At 40.7% G+C, this 19,975-nt stretch overlaps 1 protein-coding gene and 1 pseudogene across 1 annotated transcript in view; one reads left to right on the top strand and one right to left on the bottom strand.

Moving 5' to 3' along the window:
• Window positions 1–13,906, bottom strand: part of KPNA4 (karyopherin subunit alpha 4) — a 68,296-nt gene extending 54,390 nt beyond the window's left edge. The window contains exon 1 of the mRNA XM_017850346.1: window positions 13,531–13,906. Coding sequence (XP_017705835.1) covers window positions 13,531–13,599 — 69 coding nt within the window. The 5' untranslated portion in view covers window positions 13,600–13,906. The remainder of the gene's footprint in view (window positions 1–13,530) is intronic.
• A 2,529-nt stretch (window positions 13,907–16,435) lies between these two features.
• Window positions 16,436–18,064, top strand: LOC108514158 (keratin, type II cytoskeletal 8 pseudogene; annotated as a pseudogene).
• The last annotated feature ends 1,911 nt before the right edge of the window (window positions 18,065–19,975 follow it).

Genomic DNA, 19,975 nt, shown 5'->3' with positions numbered 1-19,975 from the left:
ACTGAATGTTAAACGTGAGGTGGGTTCACTAGCCTGAAGTAGAGAGTCAGAGATGAAGTTAGTTGGATGGGGGAATTATCAACTAAAAGGTGAGAATTTGGACAAGTAATTTCACTTTTATACCTCTACTAGCATTTATGCAGCAAACACTCAAATACCTGTTAAATCAAATTGAGAGCCTGAAATGCCTAGCTAATTAAGAACTTCTCAGTGCCTCTTAGAGATAATAGGAAGCCACTGAAGGTTTTTGGGTGGAGAAGTGAAAATAGCAATGATGTTCTGGGAAATTTACCAAAGTAACTGCATTCTAATGGTTCTCATCTGGGGTGAGTTTGCCACACAAGGGATATCTGGCAATTTCTGAAGACTATTCTTGGTTGTCACAACTAGGAGGGTGGGATGTGCTACTGACATCTAGTAAGTAGAGGCCACAGATGATGCTAAACATCCGACAGTGCACAGGACACTCCCCCACCCCCAACAAATTATCTGGCCCAAAACGTCAATAGTGCCAAGGATGAAAACCTTTGCTGTATTCTAACATGAGTTACTCTCATGAGAATTCAAATTAAGTTCAAATATGTTTGAAAAAATGTACACATGAAAAAGGAAACAATCCAAAAGACTAACAGCAGTGAGAATATGAAAGATTATTTTAATTTTTCCAAAAATTGTATTTAAAATGATCATGCATTACTTCTATCAAGAGAAAAAAATAATTGATCTAAAAATTCTGACTTCATCACTACGCAGTCTATACATGTAACAAAACTGCACTTGTACTCCATAAATTTATATAAAAATACATAAGATAACCTTAAAATAAAATTCTAATTTAGTTACTAATTCTAATCAGAGTACACTCCTGTTTTCTTTTAAAATTTTTTCATTTAATTCTCTCAAATATTTACTTAAATGCTGACTATATACCAGGCTCTGTGATGAGACTTAAGAATATAGTGGTATACAAAATAGATGAAGTTTCAGGGAGCTTATAGTCTGATGGGAGAAACTAACATTGAGTAAACACACAAATTATCATCAGTGCTCTTAAGGAAAAGAAGGGGATGGCCTCTGTGAGTAAATGACTTTGAAGCTGAGATTCAAAGGATGAAAAATAACCATGTAAATGAAGGGAAGAGGAAGGAACAAGAGGGGCAGAGAAAGCATTCTCACAGACAGAGCAGCATGCGTGAAGGGCTGAAGAGGAAAACACCACTGATGTGTTAGTGGGATTAAAAGAAGATGAATGAATGACAGTATAAGTAACTAACGGAGACAGTAGAATGAGAGGGAGGAGAAGTAGACAAGGACCAAATATGGTATGGCCTTGGAGGTCTCAGTAAGGAGTATGGAAGCTCAATGTGGTGAGAAGCTAATGAAGCAGGAGAGGTGAGAATTGATTTACTTTATTATTATTATTTTTAAAAAACATGCAGGTTATTTTAGGAATGGAGAAAGGCAATTGCAAAAACAAGGTAACCACTCTGGAGATGAGACAATAATGATTTGCCTCAGATTACGACAGTGAGTAGAAACTTAACAGGAAAGAAAGAACGGAGGTGGACATTAGCTAAAGTAATGTCATATTTACAACCCTGTCTAAAAGAAACTGCTCTTTCCAGGGGTGCTCCTGAAGAAGCAGTCAAATGATGTTACTTCTCATGTGATACCCCCATACTCCTCACACCACAGAAGACTGGTAGTGGGAGTTGGGAAGAAAGCACCCGACTCGGGAAAAGCCAATCCATAAACAGGCCAGCAGTAAAAACAATCTGCTTCAGCTTGGGCACAGCTTATTAGCTCAGTCAGATTATCTATCTTAGTAATTTAACATAGAATTACGTAAAGACTAAGACAGTCAGTAGCTAGGGAAAATAAAACTTAGTAGCTGACTTAGCAGCTGGCAGAGCAGAACTCTGAAGATCCATGAACACCTACCATCAAGACAATCCTACCTGACATGTCTTGGATAATATGAGAACTGGTCCCTGAACTTTCCTAACATCCCATCCTACTTGACCTAGTCTGAATAAGGATGTGTTCCTTGCATTCTTAAAAGCCTAATTCAAAACAAGTCCCCACTAAGATAGGATTGTAATTCTACTGATGCAGAAATGGAGGCTGAAAAAAATTATTATTAAACTTTCCTAATGGCAAATAGCTAAAGAGATACAATCCTAGGTGTTCCCATGTTAAAAACTAAGCTTTTGCATAAATCTCAAGGAGATATCAGACACAAAACATTTAGGCTTTTCTTTCTCTTCAAAATTAAGGTATAGTACTCACTGTAAATTTGAGTTTAGGAAAGAAACATAAGGAATCTAGCTCATACTGACTGAATATACCCATAGTGTCAGCTTAAGGCTGACTGATAGATCTTAGAGATTTGGACCTGTTAGAATGTAAACTTCATGAGAATAGGAACTCAGCAGAACCTCCAATAGAACCTCCAATACAGATGCTGAATAAATATTTGTTTAACAAATGAATTCAATACAAGGAAGGGTAGAAGGGAAAGTCAGTGAAAAAGAGCTGCTTAGAGTTCAACTGTGACCCCCAAACAGTGGAAAGCTTCACAACTCCCACTCATCTCTTACGTTTTCTATTGTCATTTTAAATATTAATATAACATCTTTATTGAGATATAATTCACATACCATATAGTTCACCCATTTAAAGTATACAATTCAGTTATTTTAGTACATTCACAAAGTTGTGCATTGAACACCACCATCTAACTCCAGATGACTTTCAACATCACAAAAATCAGCTCCACACCCACTAGCAATCATTCCCCCTTTTCCCTCTGTCCCAACCCCTGGCAACCACTAATTTATTTTCTGTCTCTATGGACTTGACTATCCTGGACATTTCATATTGTGATACTGTTAAATATTTGGTCTTCATCCCATTTCCAGACATACAACTTCTAAAATCCTTAAAATCTATGCAGTGATGAGTGTCTTTTGAAGGCTAATGAGATGACTGGTGCCTGGGGGGGCCTAGATAGTTTCAGGATGAGGGCTGATCACTGGAAAGACCAAGACATGACTGGAAAATTGGCACTTTCAGCGCCACCCTCCAACCTCTGGGGAGGGAAAAGGGGCTGAAGGTTAAGCTGATGACCAACTGTTAATGATTTAATCAATCATGCCCACACAATGAAGTTTCCATAAAAACTCAAAATAATTGGGTTCTGATAGCTCAACACATGCTGTTGCCTAGACAGCATGAAAACTCAGTGCCCCTTCCCGCATACCACATCTGGCTGTTCATCAGTATCCTTTGTAATATCGTTTATTAAAAAAAAAAAAATCAGTAAACATAAGGAAAGTGTTTCCCTGAGTTCTGTGAGCCATTCTAGCAAGATAATTGAACCCAAGGAGCAGGTAGTGTGAACTCTATGTATAGCCAGTCAGTCAGAGGCACAAGCCTTAACCTGTGCTTGTGATTCCATCTGAAGCGGGTGACACTCCCATGGGACTGAGCTCTCTACCTGAAATCTGATGTTATCTCCAGGTAGACAGTGTCAGAATTAAATTGAATCAGTGGATACCCAGCAAGTGCCCGTTGCAAAACTGACTACTTAGTTGGTGTGTAGGGAAAAACCCCATACATCTGGTGTCAGAAGTGTTGTGTTGAGTGACTGTGTGAAAGGACAGTGTAGGAAAAAGAGTTTTTTATTTTACTTATTTATTTACTACACCCTCTCAAACATAATTGGAACTATAGAATGTGATCTTTTGCGACTACCTTCTTTTAGGCAGTTATCAAGGTTCATCTTTTTCAAGGTTCATCCACACCATTGCATGTGTCAGTACAATAGTCACCCCCTTACCTGCACAGGATGTGTTCCAAGACCCCAGTAGATGCCTGAAGCTGCAGATAATACTGAACTTCTACATGTAGTATGTTTTTTCCTGTGCCTACATATCTATGGTAAAACTTACTTTATCAATTAGGCACAGTAAGAGATTAGTAACTACTAATAAAATGGAACAATTACAACAATATATTGTAAAAAAATTGTGAATGTGGGATCTCTTTCTCTCTAAATACTAATATCTTATTGTATCGTGTTCACCTAGTTTCTGATCACAGTTGACTGCAGGTAACTGAAACTGCAGCTAAGGGTGAACTATTATACTTCATTTTATAGTGGAACAATACTCCATTGTATGTATATACCATACTTAGTTTATGCATTCATCAGTTAATGGGTATTTGGGTTGTTTCCTTCTTTTATTTATTTATTTATTTTTAATTATTATTTTTTTTTAGATGAAGTTTTGCTTTTGTTGCCCAGGCTGGAGTGCAATGGCCTGATCTCAGCTCACCACAACCTCCACCTCCCGGGATCAAGCGATTCTCCTGCCTCAGCCTCCCAGGTAACTGGGATTACAGGCATGCGCCACCACGCCTGGCTAATTTTGTATTTTTAGTAGAGATGGGGTTTCTCCATGTTGGTCATGCTGGTCTCCCAACTCCTGACCTCAGTGAGCCAGACCGCCTTGGCCTCCCAAAGTGTTGAGATTACAGGTGTGAGCCACTGCGCCCAGCCAGGTTGTTTCCTTCTTTTAGCTGTTATGGATAATGCTGCTATGAACACTCATTTACAAGTTTTTGTGTACACATATGTTTTCAATTCTCCTGGATTTATATCTAATTAGAACTGCTGGGTCACATGTTAACTGTTTAACTTTTTCAGGAATTGCCAAACTGCATTCCAAAGCAGCCATACCGTTTTACATTCCCACCAGGCATGTATGAGGGTTCCACTTTCTCCACATCCTCACCAACACCTGTTATTCTCTATCTTTTTATATACTGCCATCCTAGTGGGTGTGAAGAGGTATCTCATTATGCTTTAGAGCTGTGTTTCCCTAATGACTGAGATGGATCCTATTTTTTGTTTATTGGTCTTAATTAAGCTTTTCATCACTAAGTATCCCTTATGTGAAATGCTTGGGAACACAGGTGTTTCAGATTTTGGATTTTTGGGGATTTTAGAATGTTTGCATAATACTTAGAGACTGAGCATCCCTAATCCAAAATCTGGTATGCTCCAATAAGCATTTCCTTTAAGCATCACGTAGGTGCTTAAAGTTTCAGATTTTGGAGCACTGTGGATTTCAGATTTGTGGATTTGGACGTTGAACCTGTACTGTCATTGTTTTAAAGCTGGAGAATAAAAAGGAAATTGGGAAAAATTATTCACAGCATTAAGAGAAAAAATGTGAACAAATTTAAGGTGTTTGATAACAGCTGATCAACAATGAACCCAATTCTATAGATGTATCTGTAAAAAAATGAACATCTCCACATAATATTCAAAAGTGAAATAAGGAACCAAACCTACCCTAAATAGGTAGGACGACAGGTGTGTGCCACCACAGCCAGCTAAATTTTTTATTTTTTGTAGAGACAAGGTCTCACTATACTGGCTAGGATGGTCTCAAACTCCCGGCCTCAAGGAACCAAACCCTCTGCACTATTTCAAAGAGAGATGGAAAATATTTGGGTTTCATACCTACTAAAGAACCAGGAGTGATATAACAATTATTTGAAAATCTTAAGGTATTATCTTGCTTGTTTTTCTGAACCAGTAACAGCTTAAAGTGGCTAAAAAGTCAGTGTGAAAAGACAGAATAGGTGGCCAACAGGACAGGGCCATTTAATACAACCAAGCAGAGACCACTTAATTTGATCTTTCAGGATAAAACTACTCAACTGAATAAATTTATGTAATACCTACCTCAAGGGTCCAGAAAGACATACTTTAAAAAACAAACAGTAGATATGTGCAAACTAAAGTTTTCATTAAAGAACAGGACACTGAGATAGACTGTATGATTTACCTTCTAATATTAGACAATTCCATACTGAACTAGTAAAAAACACACTATATTAGGATTCCGACTTTTGTTAGTAAAAAAATTCATAAAATTCCACGTTTGTCAAAATACATCATTAATTAAAACATAATTTACATTAAGTTTAAAGTAAATAAAAATTTAGGGAAAAAATGACAGGTGATCAAATTTTGTCCGAATAGTGAATAAACAGTAATAGAAAGTAAGTCAGCATTTAAAAATTTCTATCTGAGATGAGATCTCATTATTGTCACCCAGGTGGGAGTGCAGTGGCATGGTCACAGTTCGTTGCAGCCTCCACTTCCTGGGCCCAAGCAATCCTCCTGCCTATGCGTCGTAAATAGGTATGACTACAGGTGTGTGCCACCACGCCCAGCTAAATTTTTTATTTTTATTTTTTGTAGAGACAACGTCTCACTATATTGCCCAGGATGGTCTCAAACTCCTGGCCTCAAGCAATCTTCCTGCCTCAGCCTCCTAAAGCAATGGAATTACAGGCATGAAACATTGCCTGGCAAACTTTAGCATCTTTAATAATCAACTTAATCTTGTATTACCAACAAATATCTATGACCTTAAATCATTTTCATTCTGGGTGCTAAGTAGTGCGAATTATAGTTGTTTTCTGATTATATTTACAATCTTTTGAGAAAACAGTTACAAAATCTACATAAAGCATTTAGTAACCCACTTACAACATAGGATTAAAGAAATGAAGTCATAAACTAGTACATATGTGACAATTTGGCTGAAGTATGTGGGAGAAAGCAGGCTTTCAGGTGACTGTTAAATAAGGGGAATAGGAAGCCTTCCTCAATTTGTGTGATGTGGTTTGGATTATGGCACAGAGAGGTACAAGAGGAATTTTGTAAGCAAAATGTTATTCTGATATGGAACACAGGGGTTTACTTGGATGCAATGTGTGACTACGTAAGTTGGCAGAAATAGTAAGAGGTTCCATTTATTCTGCATGTACTTTATGTTAGGCACTGTTAAGCATTTCAAAGGCTTAGAAAGAATTAAGTTAGCCTCCATAATTAACCGGAGTTCAAACCCAGACCTAAGTGACTCCACAGTCCATGTTCCTTTAACCCCTATACTCTAAGGCCTTTTAAGAGCCTGTATTAATTAAAAGTGACACTCATGTGCAAAAGAAGCAATGATAAACCAAGAGAGTGGTACTCGAAGTATGGTCCATGGGCCCCTATGTGGGTTCTGAGACCTTTACAGAGAGTAGACAGGGTCAAAACTATTTTCCTAATGATACTACTAATACTTAAAAAAAAAAAAATTGTATTAACATTTGAATTGATGCCATAGAGGTAAGACTGCTGGTGCTTTACAATGAATTAAGGCAATGACATCAAGATGCAATAGTAGTCACTGTATTTCACAGCTAAATTTTTTTTAAAAGTCAGCTCACTTAAGAATATCCTTGAGGAAACAGTAAAAAATGATTACTTTTATTAAACACTGGCCTTTTCTAATTGGTGAAAAAAATGGAGATTATATATAAGCCACTTCTGCAGCATACCAACTTCTACTGAAGGAAGACTGTCTCAAGGAAAAAGTACTTGTGCAACTGAGTTGTGAACTGACTTAGCCACTTTTTTCATGGAACACTATTTTTACTTGAAAAAACGACTGACAGACAAATTATGGTTATTCAGACTTAACGGCTGGAAGATGTTTTCACAAAAATGAGCAAAGTGTGTGTGTCTAGGGCTTCAAGGATAACCATTTACAGCATTTATTGCTAATGATAAAATTTCAGCTTCCTCTGAACTTGTCCCAAAGGCATGGTAAAAAAAGAAAAAAAAATTGAGCTTCCAACAGAAAGTTAGAATTTTAGAAAACTTGTATCCACTACTGTGAACCTGACAGATTCTCAATACTTAAGATTTTTCTGAATTGTGTGGTTAACAATCATGAATTTTTTATTGAATAAAAATATGTTAGCATTTGGAAGATCTACATAACTCATGACATAATGTTTTCCAAATAATCCAATGCATGGTGTTACAAAAAGTATCAGTAAAAGATGGGTAAAAGTTACATCTGAAATGCAAGACAGACCAATAGATTTTAATGTAACAGTGTAAGAAAAGTTCACTCATATGGTTTTAGGTTCTACATTGCAACTAATCTTTAAGAAACTACCTCTTGTGGAATTAGCAGTATCGCTTAATCTCCATAATTATCCTGAAAAGCCTATGAAAACACACATACCTTCCTTCTTCAACTGCCTGTCTGTGTGAAGGTGGATATTCTTCACACACTTAGACCAAAATATGTATCACAAAAGACTGACTGCAGAAATAGATGAGAATTCAGTTGTCTTAAGTCAAACATTAAGACCTGAAAAAAAGGTTCAACATGGCCATTCTTCTCACTACGTATTTTTGGTTTTGAAAAATGTCCTTATTTTATAGGTGCCAATATAAAGATAGTTCTCATATTAACTACAGAAAAAGGAAGAACTCCAATGCTGTCTTTTACCAAACCTAAATGAAAAGCACAGAAAACAGTGTTTTCTAGTGCTAGAAAGTCCACAAGTGACACACAATTTCCAAAGAACCCTCTGAGAAAAAAAGAAAGCATTTACTGAATACCTATTATACCCCACGGACTATGCTCAGGGCTTTCACATAAAACCTTTTCATCAAATATGAGACCAGCACTAAGGCTGAAAGAAGTCAAATGGAGTAAATACGGTATATACAAAAAGAACAGACTCTGACACACCTGAATTAAAATCATTCCCTTGAATGTTATCTTATTAAATCAAAAGCACAAGAGTTTCTTCTTTAAAATTTCTTCTTTAAAATAAACTCAATATTTATAAGATTGAGAGAAATGTGAATACAGTTAAAAGCATATACAGTGGGTGCTTAAAAGTTCCCTTCAATCATACTTCTCTCTTCTGTTCCAAAACTAAAACAGCGACTAAGTACCAAAATCAATGATCAAGGTTAAATTTGATGACATGCTTTTGTTTCATTCATCACTACAGGCCTCAAATAGATGAATGCTGCTCCAGAAAACATTTAAAAATATCTTAAGGACCCACAACCACTATCAGGTATTAGATATCAATGTTTAAAAACTACCTATGCATTTTTTTTTCTAAAATAGCTTCATTCTTTGAAATCTAAATCACTCCTACAATTCTTCCCAATCTTGTATATTCATTTGACATATTAGTGACTATGAAAAATAAGGGCATCTTGGTATCTCCAAGAAAACTATCAATGAAGCAGTTCTCAAACTGGCTACCTTGTAAACCAGCAAAGTTGGCAGGAAGCACCAAAACAATCATTTAATTCCTAACTATATTTCTATCAGATATTTCATACTGTCACATGCTTGGACTATTATGTGAAAAATTAGACAGTAGTTATTTTAAGTATAGTAAATATGTTCCAAGATTTGTGGTGAGAGAGATCAGTCTCTAAAAGTTAACAAGACTTAATACCTTAACAATGCTTTTCACTCTGTACACTTTAACAAATCACCAAGGCTCTTTCAAAACAAAAGAGCTGATCAATTAAACTCTTGCCAACCAAGCACCTTTTTAAAAAAAAGTTCAAGCTGACTTCATACTTTGTGTTTGTGTGGGTAATCACAAGTTTCTAATTATGTAGCATTTTAATATTCTTTTATATTTAAGGTAAGTTGTTTTCTTAAAGTTGTGTTTTTAAAAGATCTAGTTATATTTTATGCTCTATTTGAACCCACTCAGAACTTTCATAAAAAGTATGCAAGTTTATTAGGAAATCTACCAGAAAATTCCCCTCTATTTTAAAAAACATAAACTATATGAGCTTAATTTACTTTATCCTGACAAATTTTTTATTTCAAGTTTGGTCACTACCCATTTCCTGTGTTGCACTGCATACCCTCTTTTCTATGGTTACTATTCTCAAACTAAGACTGGCGATCTTCAACCACACTGTAAGAAGCAGCCACGCCATGGTGGATATCATCTGATAGTTCTGGAAAATTATTTTAAATGGGTACTCAACATATGCCCTCTTTGATGCTTTTGTTCTTCAAGAAACTTAACATGACCATATTTTAGAGGAGCCAGAATGGTAGGAACAAATATCAGATTGAAACCTATGAATAACTTTCAACTCCAACACTCAGAAATTAAAACTTTAAAAGGATCACTAATCTGGTGTGTCTAAACTGCCCTTCAATGAGCAACTACATGTCTCTGTATTAAAACCTTTTTCTATTTTGTTCAGTGTAACAAGTTATACAAGCAGAGAGAAAAAACAGCCACTGAAAATAAGGGAGTAAGAGAATCAATTATACTGAATCCTATTAAATCCCTTCCCTCCCCCCAAACAGAAAAGCTGAAGGTGATAAAACGCTCAGAGAATTGCCAGGCATCTTCCTAACATTACCTATTAATCTTCACAACACTCATGAAGCAGATGTCAAGTACCTCTAGTTTTACAGATGAAAGAACCATAAGACTAAGCGATTTCCCCCAAGGTCATACACAAAGTTAGAGATCAAATTAAACTAAACTCTAGGACTTTGTACTCTTCGTCATTTCTAATCAAATAAACTGTTAGATCAAAATATGCTACAATTACCTCTCCCTAAATGCTATACTCTGTACATGGGCTGTTCCAGTAAGGTAGCCACTAGCCACATGTGGCTAATTAAGCACTTGAAATGCAGCTAGTCCAACTGGAAGTATGCCATAACTGTAAAATACAAACTGGATTTTGAACGTATGAAAGGAATAATATGAAACGCCTCAATTATTTTACACAAATTAGATGTTGCAATGGTATTTTGGATATACTGGATTAAGTTAAATTCACTGGACAGCACTGGCCCATACTTCTTTCCAAAGACTTCCCATGAAATAGATGTCATCACAAGATCCAAATCAAAAAGCAATTATTTTCTTAGAATTTGCTGTATTCTACATACATTATGTAATGCAATGTAGCAACCATATCTAAAGGGTGATAAATGTTTAGAGAGATGCAGCATATATGTAAGTAACAAATACACAAAATAGACCACTGTAGTGTTCTCTAAACATAAAAAAGAATGTTTCTATCTCATTACAAGTATGTGAGATTTTCAGTAAGCCACAGTGTGGACAAAGTAGGACTTTCCATTAGAGTCATATGCTATTTCCTTAGGTGGAAAAGTGAAAATATGCCTACCCCTAATGTATGCAAAAGGATATCAAAGTCACCAGAGGACAACCATAAGGCACTATGAATTTCTAAAAACAAAAACCCTCGTTAATGTCAATGTATACTTGTTTTTTAAAAGTCACACATCACAATATTCTTCTAATACAGCCTCAGGACTTAATCTGATTTTGACTAAAGTGCTAAAAGATATGAGGTAGGAGGAAACATCAATTTAAAAAATAAGGATAACTTCAGAAAGTCTGGCAATTCCACCAAAGGTTGAACGTACGTTTCCATATGATCTAGCAATTCTATTCCTAGGCATATAGCCAAGAGAAATAAAACATACGTCCACACAAAAATGTTCTTAGCAGTATTATGTAAAATAGCTAAAAAAGTGGAAACAATGAAAATGTTCATTAACTGATGAACGGATAAATAAAATGTGGTATATCGATGAGCTGGAGGATCATTAGGTCATAAGGAGGAATGAAACACTGATACAATTTTGTTACGACATGGATAAACCTTGAAAACATTACACTATGTGAAAGAAGTCAGTTACAAAAGAGCACAAATTGTACAATTCCATTTATATGGAATGTCCAGGATAGGCAAATCTAAGAAGACAAAAAACTGGTTGCCTGGGGCTGGGGTAGTTGGGAATTGGAGAGTGACTGTTAATGAGTACAGGTTTCTTTTTGGCGTGGTGAAAATGTTCTAAGATTGATTGTGGTGATGGCTGCAAAACTGCGAATACACTAAAAGCCACTTTAAGTGGGTGAATTGTATGGCATGTGAATTACATCTCAATGAAGCTGCTAGAAAAATGAAGCCAGAAATGTAGAGGAAAAAAGGGTTATAGGGATCTGTCAAGCACTTAATTGCTCTTTTTCTGGATTCTGTAATTTTGTGGTGCTTATCAGTTTTTAAGTTTTATCATTTGTGATTTTTTCTCATTCTAAGTATTCATATTAGTAAAAAACATTTTCACCACCACAAGTAAATTTACTGAAAAATCATTGTTATTTAAGAAGCTCATTTTTATGGCATGCGAATTATCTCAATAAAGATGTGACATCTTTGCATTAAAAAAAGGGATCACAATGGTAATATGTTAACCTTAAAAGAACCACAGAATTAGCAGCCCTGGACTCTAAGTAGTCCCTCAAATTATGAAACCCACTAAAACGCATAACCTACTTTAAAGATAATATTAACAGCTTTGTAAAAAGCCCAAAAAATATTTCAGTCAAGCAAACGCTCAAGTTCAGAAATGTCATGGGATGTTGAAGATTTCATTACGAAAACATACGGAGGAACAACATAAAAAATACTGCTTGACCACTTTCCCTAAAAGCTAAACTCGTAATTAAGATGCAGAAGGGAAGTATTAAAATAAATCTATTTATCTAAACTCTTAAAGCTGAAGGGAAGAAGTCTTCTATCAAAAATCTCAGTGGGGTGTGTGGGTATGCGTGTGTGAATGTATGTATTTAAACCATACGCCCCATGTAGACAATCTGGGGAGCAGCTGTATCTAAGACAATGATTTTTTTTTTTCCTTTTTTAAATAATCAAACGTGATGGTGCCATTCCCTAGCCCACCCCATCCCCCACTACCACCACCAGCAGGTGGAGGGAAAGGATACTGTAGACTAGAGGATGACAGCTTTGTATAACCCTTTGGACTTTATATGTAAGAATGCAGCTGGTGGTCTCCTCTCAGGAGGGGGTAAAGAGATTTGTGGACAAGCTGAAATAAGGGGTATCCTTTGCCTGGAAGAGGGCACACCGTGAGCCACATCTTGAATCAGCTATATCCAGAGTAAAACAGGCCGCTGGAAGGCACTGTTAGCATCACCAGGATGGCCTCTCACGCCGGGGGTGTTTTTTTCAACGGAGAAGTTGTCCTGTAGTTTGGATATTGGGGGAGGCAGGGGTAAAGCGGGAGTCGGGAAGACCAGAAAAAATGCCTTTAAGTGGAGACGCCTCGGGCCTCGCTGAGGAAGTTCAGAGCCCCACTCGGTCGCCACACGCTTACCCTCCCACCCCCCACCGCCCTCCTTCCCGCAGCGCCAGACGTCGGTGCCCGAGCGAGAGCCGGAATCTCCGCCGCTGCCAGGAAGGGGGCCGTGGCCCGATCCGGGCAGCGCCGACCGCACACGCACGCCTCATCCGCACGCGCCGCGCCCGGCCTCCCCGCCGCGCGGCCCGACCCCTTGCACCCGCGCTGGGCCGGCTCTACCCCGCAGGCCTAGGCCGCGCCGGCCGTACCCGGGCACCTCGCTCCCCGGCGGAGGAGGAGCAGGCCCGACATAAACTTCCCGGCGCGCTAGCAAAGGCGTCACGGACGGGCCGGTCCCCAGCGCCATTCCCCGAGGCCCGGAGGCGGCTCCCGCCCGTAATCCCCACACCCGGGGTCCCGGCGGAGACCGGCCCCAGGCCCACGGCCCCCACCCCTCCGGCGTTGTCCCGCAGTTTACCTCCAAGTCGCGGCCTTTGTTCTTGAAATTCTTGAGCCGTTGGTTGTCCAGTTTCTCGTTGTCCGCCATGGCCGGGCCGGTGACTCCTTCCCCCGCCCGGGCCCCGCGGGATCCGCCCCAACCACCGCGCCGCACCGACACTCCCAGGAACCGGGCCGCCGCCTGAGCTGCTATGCTCGCCGCGCCGCCGCTTCCTTCCTCCTCTCACCTGCCTCCGCCGCGGCCTTCTCCTCTCCCCGCCCGCCCCCCCGCCCTAACCCCAGCGCGACTGCAGCTCCGGCAAAGACAACTGTGGGGCCGGGCGGCGGCAACGGCAGCGGAATGTGCTGCCGGCTGAGAGGGGGAGGCAGCCTCGATCTGAGGGCCCCGGAGCTGCGGCCACGCCCATCGCCTCCAGCCCAGCTCGCCCATTGGCCAACCAGGCTCCGGTGCGTTCGACCAATGAGAAGGGGCGATGGAGAGCCGGGGCGTAAAGAGCGAACGGAAAGGGGAAGCGAACGACGCTGGGAGGAGCCGGCTCGGGGCCGGGAGGGGTGCGGCTGGGGCAGGCAGGGAAGGACCACGTGCCTTCGGAGAGAGGGGGAGGAAGCGACAGAGAAGTATACTTCAGGGGAAATCAGCAAGGGGAAGGAGAGGCCCGGGAAAGCAGCAGGGCGAGTTATTTTGCATCACTCGTCCGGGAAGCCCTAGATGCAGGGGTCCAGGGTCCAGACTGCGTTAAAGTAACATTCTTTTCTCCCCGGGCGCGCCCTGTCTTCCTGAGCATTCCTTGCGCTCTCTGTTCGCTTTGCAGAGAGATCTGAGCTTCGCTCTTTCCCAGGTCGGACACTCGCAGCTCCGTTCCCGGGCTGGGGCTCCCTGCCGTCCAGGGTCGAGTCTGGGGGCCAGGACCTGCAGGGATGACGTGAGTTGAGGAGGCTCAGCGGAAAGCGACAGGAACGGTGGGTGGAAAAGGAAAGGGCCCAGTAGACGAATCTGATTTATCTTCTGTGATTAAGCGCCCGCAACAGGTAGGAATTTAGGCAGAGCTAGTGATCCTGGGACAATAGCACTTCCTAGGTAATTCGTCTTAGAAAGTTAAAGAGGCCGGGCGCGGTGGCTCAAGCCTGTAATCCCAGCACTTTGGGAGGCCGAGACGGGTGGATCACGAGGTCAGGAGATCGAGACCATCCTGGCCAACACAATGAAACCCCGTCTCTACTAAAATACAAAAAACTAGCCGAGCGAGGTGGCGGGCGCCTGTAGTCCCAGCTACTTGGGAGGCTGAGGCAGGAGAATGGCGTGAACCCGGGAGGCGGAGCTTGCAGTGAGCTGAGATCCGGCCACTGCACTCCAGCCCGGGCGACAGAGCGAGACTCCGTCTCAAAAAAAAAAAAAAAAAAAAAAAAAAAGAAAGTTAAAGAAGCTGTGGCAGCTGACAGGGAATATTGTCTGTTGAGAAAGGAAATGAATTCCAAGGATACCAGGGACAACATTACCAGAGGCAGAAATGACACGAGATACAAAAGAACGTATTCAAAAATTTCACAAAACAGAAATGGAAAATTATTTTAAAATATATTGAAATATCAACGAATAACATCTCAAATGTCCAGGGATATGTAAAGCAGCAACTCTGGTCGGAAGCAAAGAATCGAGGCGTTGGGTGTGTTTAAACTTAGCAAGGTAGGGAGAAGAGACCCTGATACAAACTCCTTCAGAATCGTTGACTCCCAGTCCTTTCTAGTACATTTTTTGAGCAGAACAACGTGCAGAGATAAATGTTTAAAACGCAGATGTTTCTTAGGGAAACACTTTTAAAGCCAACAGAGGGGAATCTTTTTTAAGTTAAAATGGAAGAAGTCAGTGGGTTTAACAGATATGAACAACTGAGTTTCCTTTGGGGGAGAGGTAATGAAAAGAGCCGGAGTACTTTAGGAATCACTTTGGAGAGGATATTGTAGTGGGGAAAGGAAGTTAAAACTTAGGAAGCAGAGTAGTACCTTTAAAGTCGTCAGTACTTTATAGACCATCAACTGGGCTATGGACAACAGAAGCTGTGCCTGGGAATAACTCACCCTGAAGATTAACTTGAATATAAATTTAGAACAGATCTTAAATACAAATGATGATGTTCATTATAAACTGTTATTCCTCAAAGAGTCATTTAATTGAAGTAACATTGTATTTGCATACCAGAGCACTGATGTTTTTCAAAATGAGTTTAGGATAAGAAAATTCACTTGAAAAGCTGGAGTATGTGTGTATTTTGTGCCATCATGGATTTTATCATAAGCAGTGTTCAAGAAAACAAATTACCAGTGAATTCCCACCCTATGAATAAAAGTTATCTTGTCAACATATCGATAGATGAACATTTTGTTACTTTTTGGAATACATGTCATGGTAGCTTTCATGATGAAGTTTATAGAAGTGTCTGTTACATGTCTTCATGTCTCCAGCTACAACTGAGTGTCTCTGATGATTAAACAACAACCCGGGTTTTCTCTCTGCAAAAGGCTCCTAAAAAAGGGTTGCAATTAGTTACCAACTCAGAAAGATGCAATACAAATAGGAAATAACCGCAATTTATGATTTTATTTGTTTATCTAAAATCTGTCTTCCTCCGTAGACAGTAAGCTTTCTGAAGTTAAGAAGCATAGTTTTTTTGTTCACTACTGTATACCCAGCACCTCATAGCACTTAGCACATAAGTACTCAGGAACTATTTGTCAAATGCAAGAACGTACGACCCAAAAGTGGGAGTCAGGAAAACCAGAAAAAATGCGTTTTAGTATTACAGAAATGCCACAGGCCTCCACTTAAATTGAAAAGCAAGCTAACACCTCTCGATAAAAATGTGGATTGAGATCAATAAGCAGCTTCTCCACTCCTTCTGGAATCTCCACCTGGTTCAGCCTGCCTGCCTCCACCATGTCCATCAGGGTGACACAGAAGTCCTATAAGGTGTCCACCTTTGGCCCAGGCTTTCAGCAGCTGCCTCTGTATAAGTGGGGTCCAGTGCCTGCACCAGCTCCTCGAACTTCTCTCCCTAGTGGGGAGCAGAAGCTTCCGGGGTGGCCTGGGTGGAGGCTATGGTGGGGCCAGCAGCATGGGAGGTATCACCACCATCACGGTCAACCAGAGCCTGCTGAGCCCCCTTAACCTGGAGGTAGACTCCAACATCCAGGCTGTCCACACCCAGGAGGAGAGGCAGATCGAGATTCTCAAGTTTGCCTCCTTCATAGACAAAGTACAGTTCCTGGAGCAGCAGAACAAGATGCTGGAGACGAAGTGGAGCCTTCTACAGCAGCAGAAGATGGCTGGAAGCAGCGTGGACAACATGTTCGGGAACTGTATCAACAACCTTTGACAGCAGCTGGAGCCAGGAGAAGTTGAAGCTGGAAGCGGAGCTTGGCAACATGCAGGGACTGGTGGAGGACTTCAGGAACAAGTATGAGGATGAGATCAATAAGTATACAGAGGTGAATGAATTTGTCCTCATCAAGAAGGATGTAGATGGAACTTACATGAACAAGGTAGAGCTGGAGTCTCATCTGGAAGGGCTGACTATATGAAGTGGAGATCCAAGAGCTGCAGTCCCAAATTTCCAACATGTCTGTGGTGCTATCCGTGGACAACAGCTGCTCCCTGGACATGGACAGCATCATTGTTGAGGTCAAGATGCAGCATGAGGAGGTTGCCAACCGCAGCTGGGCTGAGGCTGAAGGCACGTACCAGATCAAGTATTTGGAGCTGCAGATGCTGGCTTGGAGGCACAGGGATGACCTGCGGCATACAAAGACTGAGATCTCCAAGATGAACCGGAACATCAGCCAGCTCCAGGCTGAGATTGAGGGCCTCAAAAGCCAGAGGGCTTCCCTGGAGGCCATTGTCACAGATGCTGAGCAGCGTGGGGAGCTGGCCATTAAGCATGTCAATGCCAAACTGTCCGAGCTAGAGGCCACACTGCAGCGTGTAAGTACCGGGAGCTGAGGAACGTCAACTTGGCCCTGGACATGGAGATCGCCACCTACAGAAAGCTGCTAGAGGGCTAGGAGAGCTGGCTGGAGTCTGGGATGCAGAACATGAGTATCCATACGAAGACAACCAGCGGCTATGCAGGTGGTCTGAACTTGGCCTATGTGGGCCTCACAAGCCCTGGCCTTAGCTATGGCCTGGGCTCCAGCTTTGGCTCTGGCGCAGGCTCCAGTTCCTTCAGCTGCACCAGCTCCACCAGGGCCGTGGCTGTGAAGAAGATCGAGATCCGCGATGGGAAGCTGATGTCTGAGTCCTCTGACTTCCTGCCCAAGTGAACAGCTGTGGCATCCCCTCCTAGTCTGCTCCTCCTGTGGCTGCCACAGACTTCGGGAGGGAGGCTGCTGTGTGGGGGAGCACAGGGAACAGGAGACCCCGCTGAGGCTCAGCCCACCTGCGGGGGAGTTTACTGCCTGGGGATCCCCCCTTGCCCATGCTTCCAGCTACAAAATTCAACTGCTTTTTTTTTCCTTTCTTTTTTTTTGTCCAAAATAAAACCTCAGCTAGCTCCAACACACACACACACAGAAAAAAAATTGTAGATTGAGTCGTTATTGCTTCTAGTTTACTGAGTTCCTTCTATTAATATAAATTCTTGATTTGGTATCATGCTCATTCTGGGGTGAAAAGTTTAGGGAATAAATCAGACATACATTACAGGGAAAAACCCCCTGCATATTTAAAAGTAGTTGTGACACACTTTGTTAAACAATTATCCTTAATTATAATTCTTAGGTAGTCTATTGGCTTAAATTTATTACTTGAAATTGTCACTACTCATTTGCCAAGTTTATGTGTTTAGTGTCTGTATTTCCGGTTCTTCCCAGATAGAAGATACATAATTTATCAAATGGGCAAAGAAGTCCTTCAGGGAGTTGGTAATAGCTCTACATGCTGATTGGTAATTGAATTAGCAAGATATAGTAGATCTAACTGATTAGGAGGTTTCAATTTTACTTGCTGAACTAAGGAAGTAAAATGCAGAATTATTAATAACCATTTCAATATTATCTTAATTTGGGATGTGATAAATTATCACAAACTGAATGGCTTAAACAACAAACACTTCTCACAGTTAGGGAGGACCTGAAGCCCATTATTAAGGCAGATCTGGTATGTGGTGAGAATTCACTTCCTGGTTTGGAGATGGCTATCTACTTATTGTATCCTTGTAGGTTGGATAGTAGCCAGGAAGCAAGCTCTCATTTCTCTTATACAGGCACTAATCCCATTCACGAGGGCTTCACCCTCATAACCTAATTACTTCCCTCGAACCTCACCCTTAACGCCATCACATGGGGGTTAAGATTTCAACATAAATTTTGGGGAAACACAAACATTTAGTTCATGACTAACACAGACTATTTAACAAAGACACTTTTTTGTGTATATGAAGTATAGTTGTTATAACCAAACACCAGAAAACTTATTCTGTATCTGAGACCTGTTTTGCAATAGGCTATTTGGTGTTAGGTAACGATCTCCTGACTTGTAATCACTCCTGGTATTGGGAAAGTCTAAAATATTATGGAGATACTTGCTTTCAGTGTGTCATGAAATTCTCTTTGAGTCACTTTCTGAATAGAGAAACTGTTCGCAACAGACATTTGTGAAAGGATTTGTGAAGACTTACACAGGATTTTGGTTGATCAAATGCAGTCTCAAAAATAATTATAATTGTGAGTTAAGCAGTTTAGACTCTTCTCATGATACATGCATTAAACTGAAGATTATAGAATCTTTCTTTGTAATATGGATCCTATGGTTTCTGTTACTGTTTGGGGGAATACCTGAGATTATGTTTGATTTCCGGAGCAAAGGCTGGATAGTGTTGGCTGAAAAAAGAAGGAATTTTTTTTTTTTTTTAATTTTGAAACAGGATTTCACTCTGTTTCCCAGGCTGGAGTGCAGTGATCTCGGCTCACTGCAACCTCTGGCTCCTGGGTTCAAGCAATTCTCCTGCCTCAGTCTCCCAAGTAGCTGAGATTACAGGCACTCGCCACCACACCGGGCTAATTTTTGTATTTTTAGTAGAGACAGGGTTTCACCATGTTGGTCAGGCTGGTCTCAAACTCCTGACCTTGTGATCCACCCTCCTTGGCCTCCCAAAGTGCTAGGATTACAGGCGTGGTACTGCGCCTGGCCTTAGGAATTTTATATGTTGCTAAATCTTACTAAAATCTAATTGATTTTGTTACGGTTGGACTCCTGCTTTTTTGAGAGAAAAATATTAAACCTTTGGTAATACACCTTTATTTTCTCTGGAAAACAAAGTTGATCAGGTAGTAGAGACTTCATTCATTCATTTTCATTGCCAGACTTTTCTGACTTATAACTTAGGGAGCCTGGAGAAACAATTACTACCAAATATTGAGCACCTACCATATTCTAGGTCTAGGCATTTTACTATGTAAAGTGTTTTAAAATT

The sequence above is a fragment of the Rhinopithecus bieti genome, unplaced genomic scaffold, assembly GCF_001698545.2.
Source record: "Rhinopithecus bieti isolate Rb0 unplaced genomic scaffold, ASM169854v2 scaffold_55, whole genome shotgun sequence".
NCBI classification, from domain to species: domain Eukaryota; kingdom Metazoa; phylum Chordata; class Mammalia; order Primates; family Cercopithecidae; genus Rhinopithecus; species Rhinopithecus bieti.
This window is presented reverse-complemented; position numbering and strand designations above follow the sequence as displayed.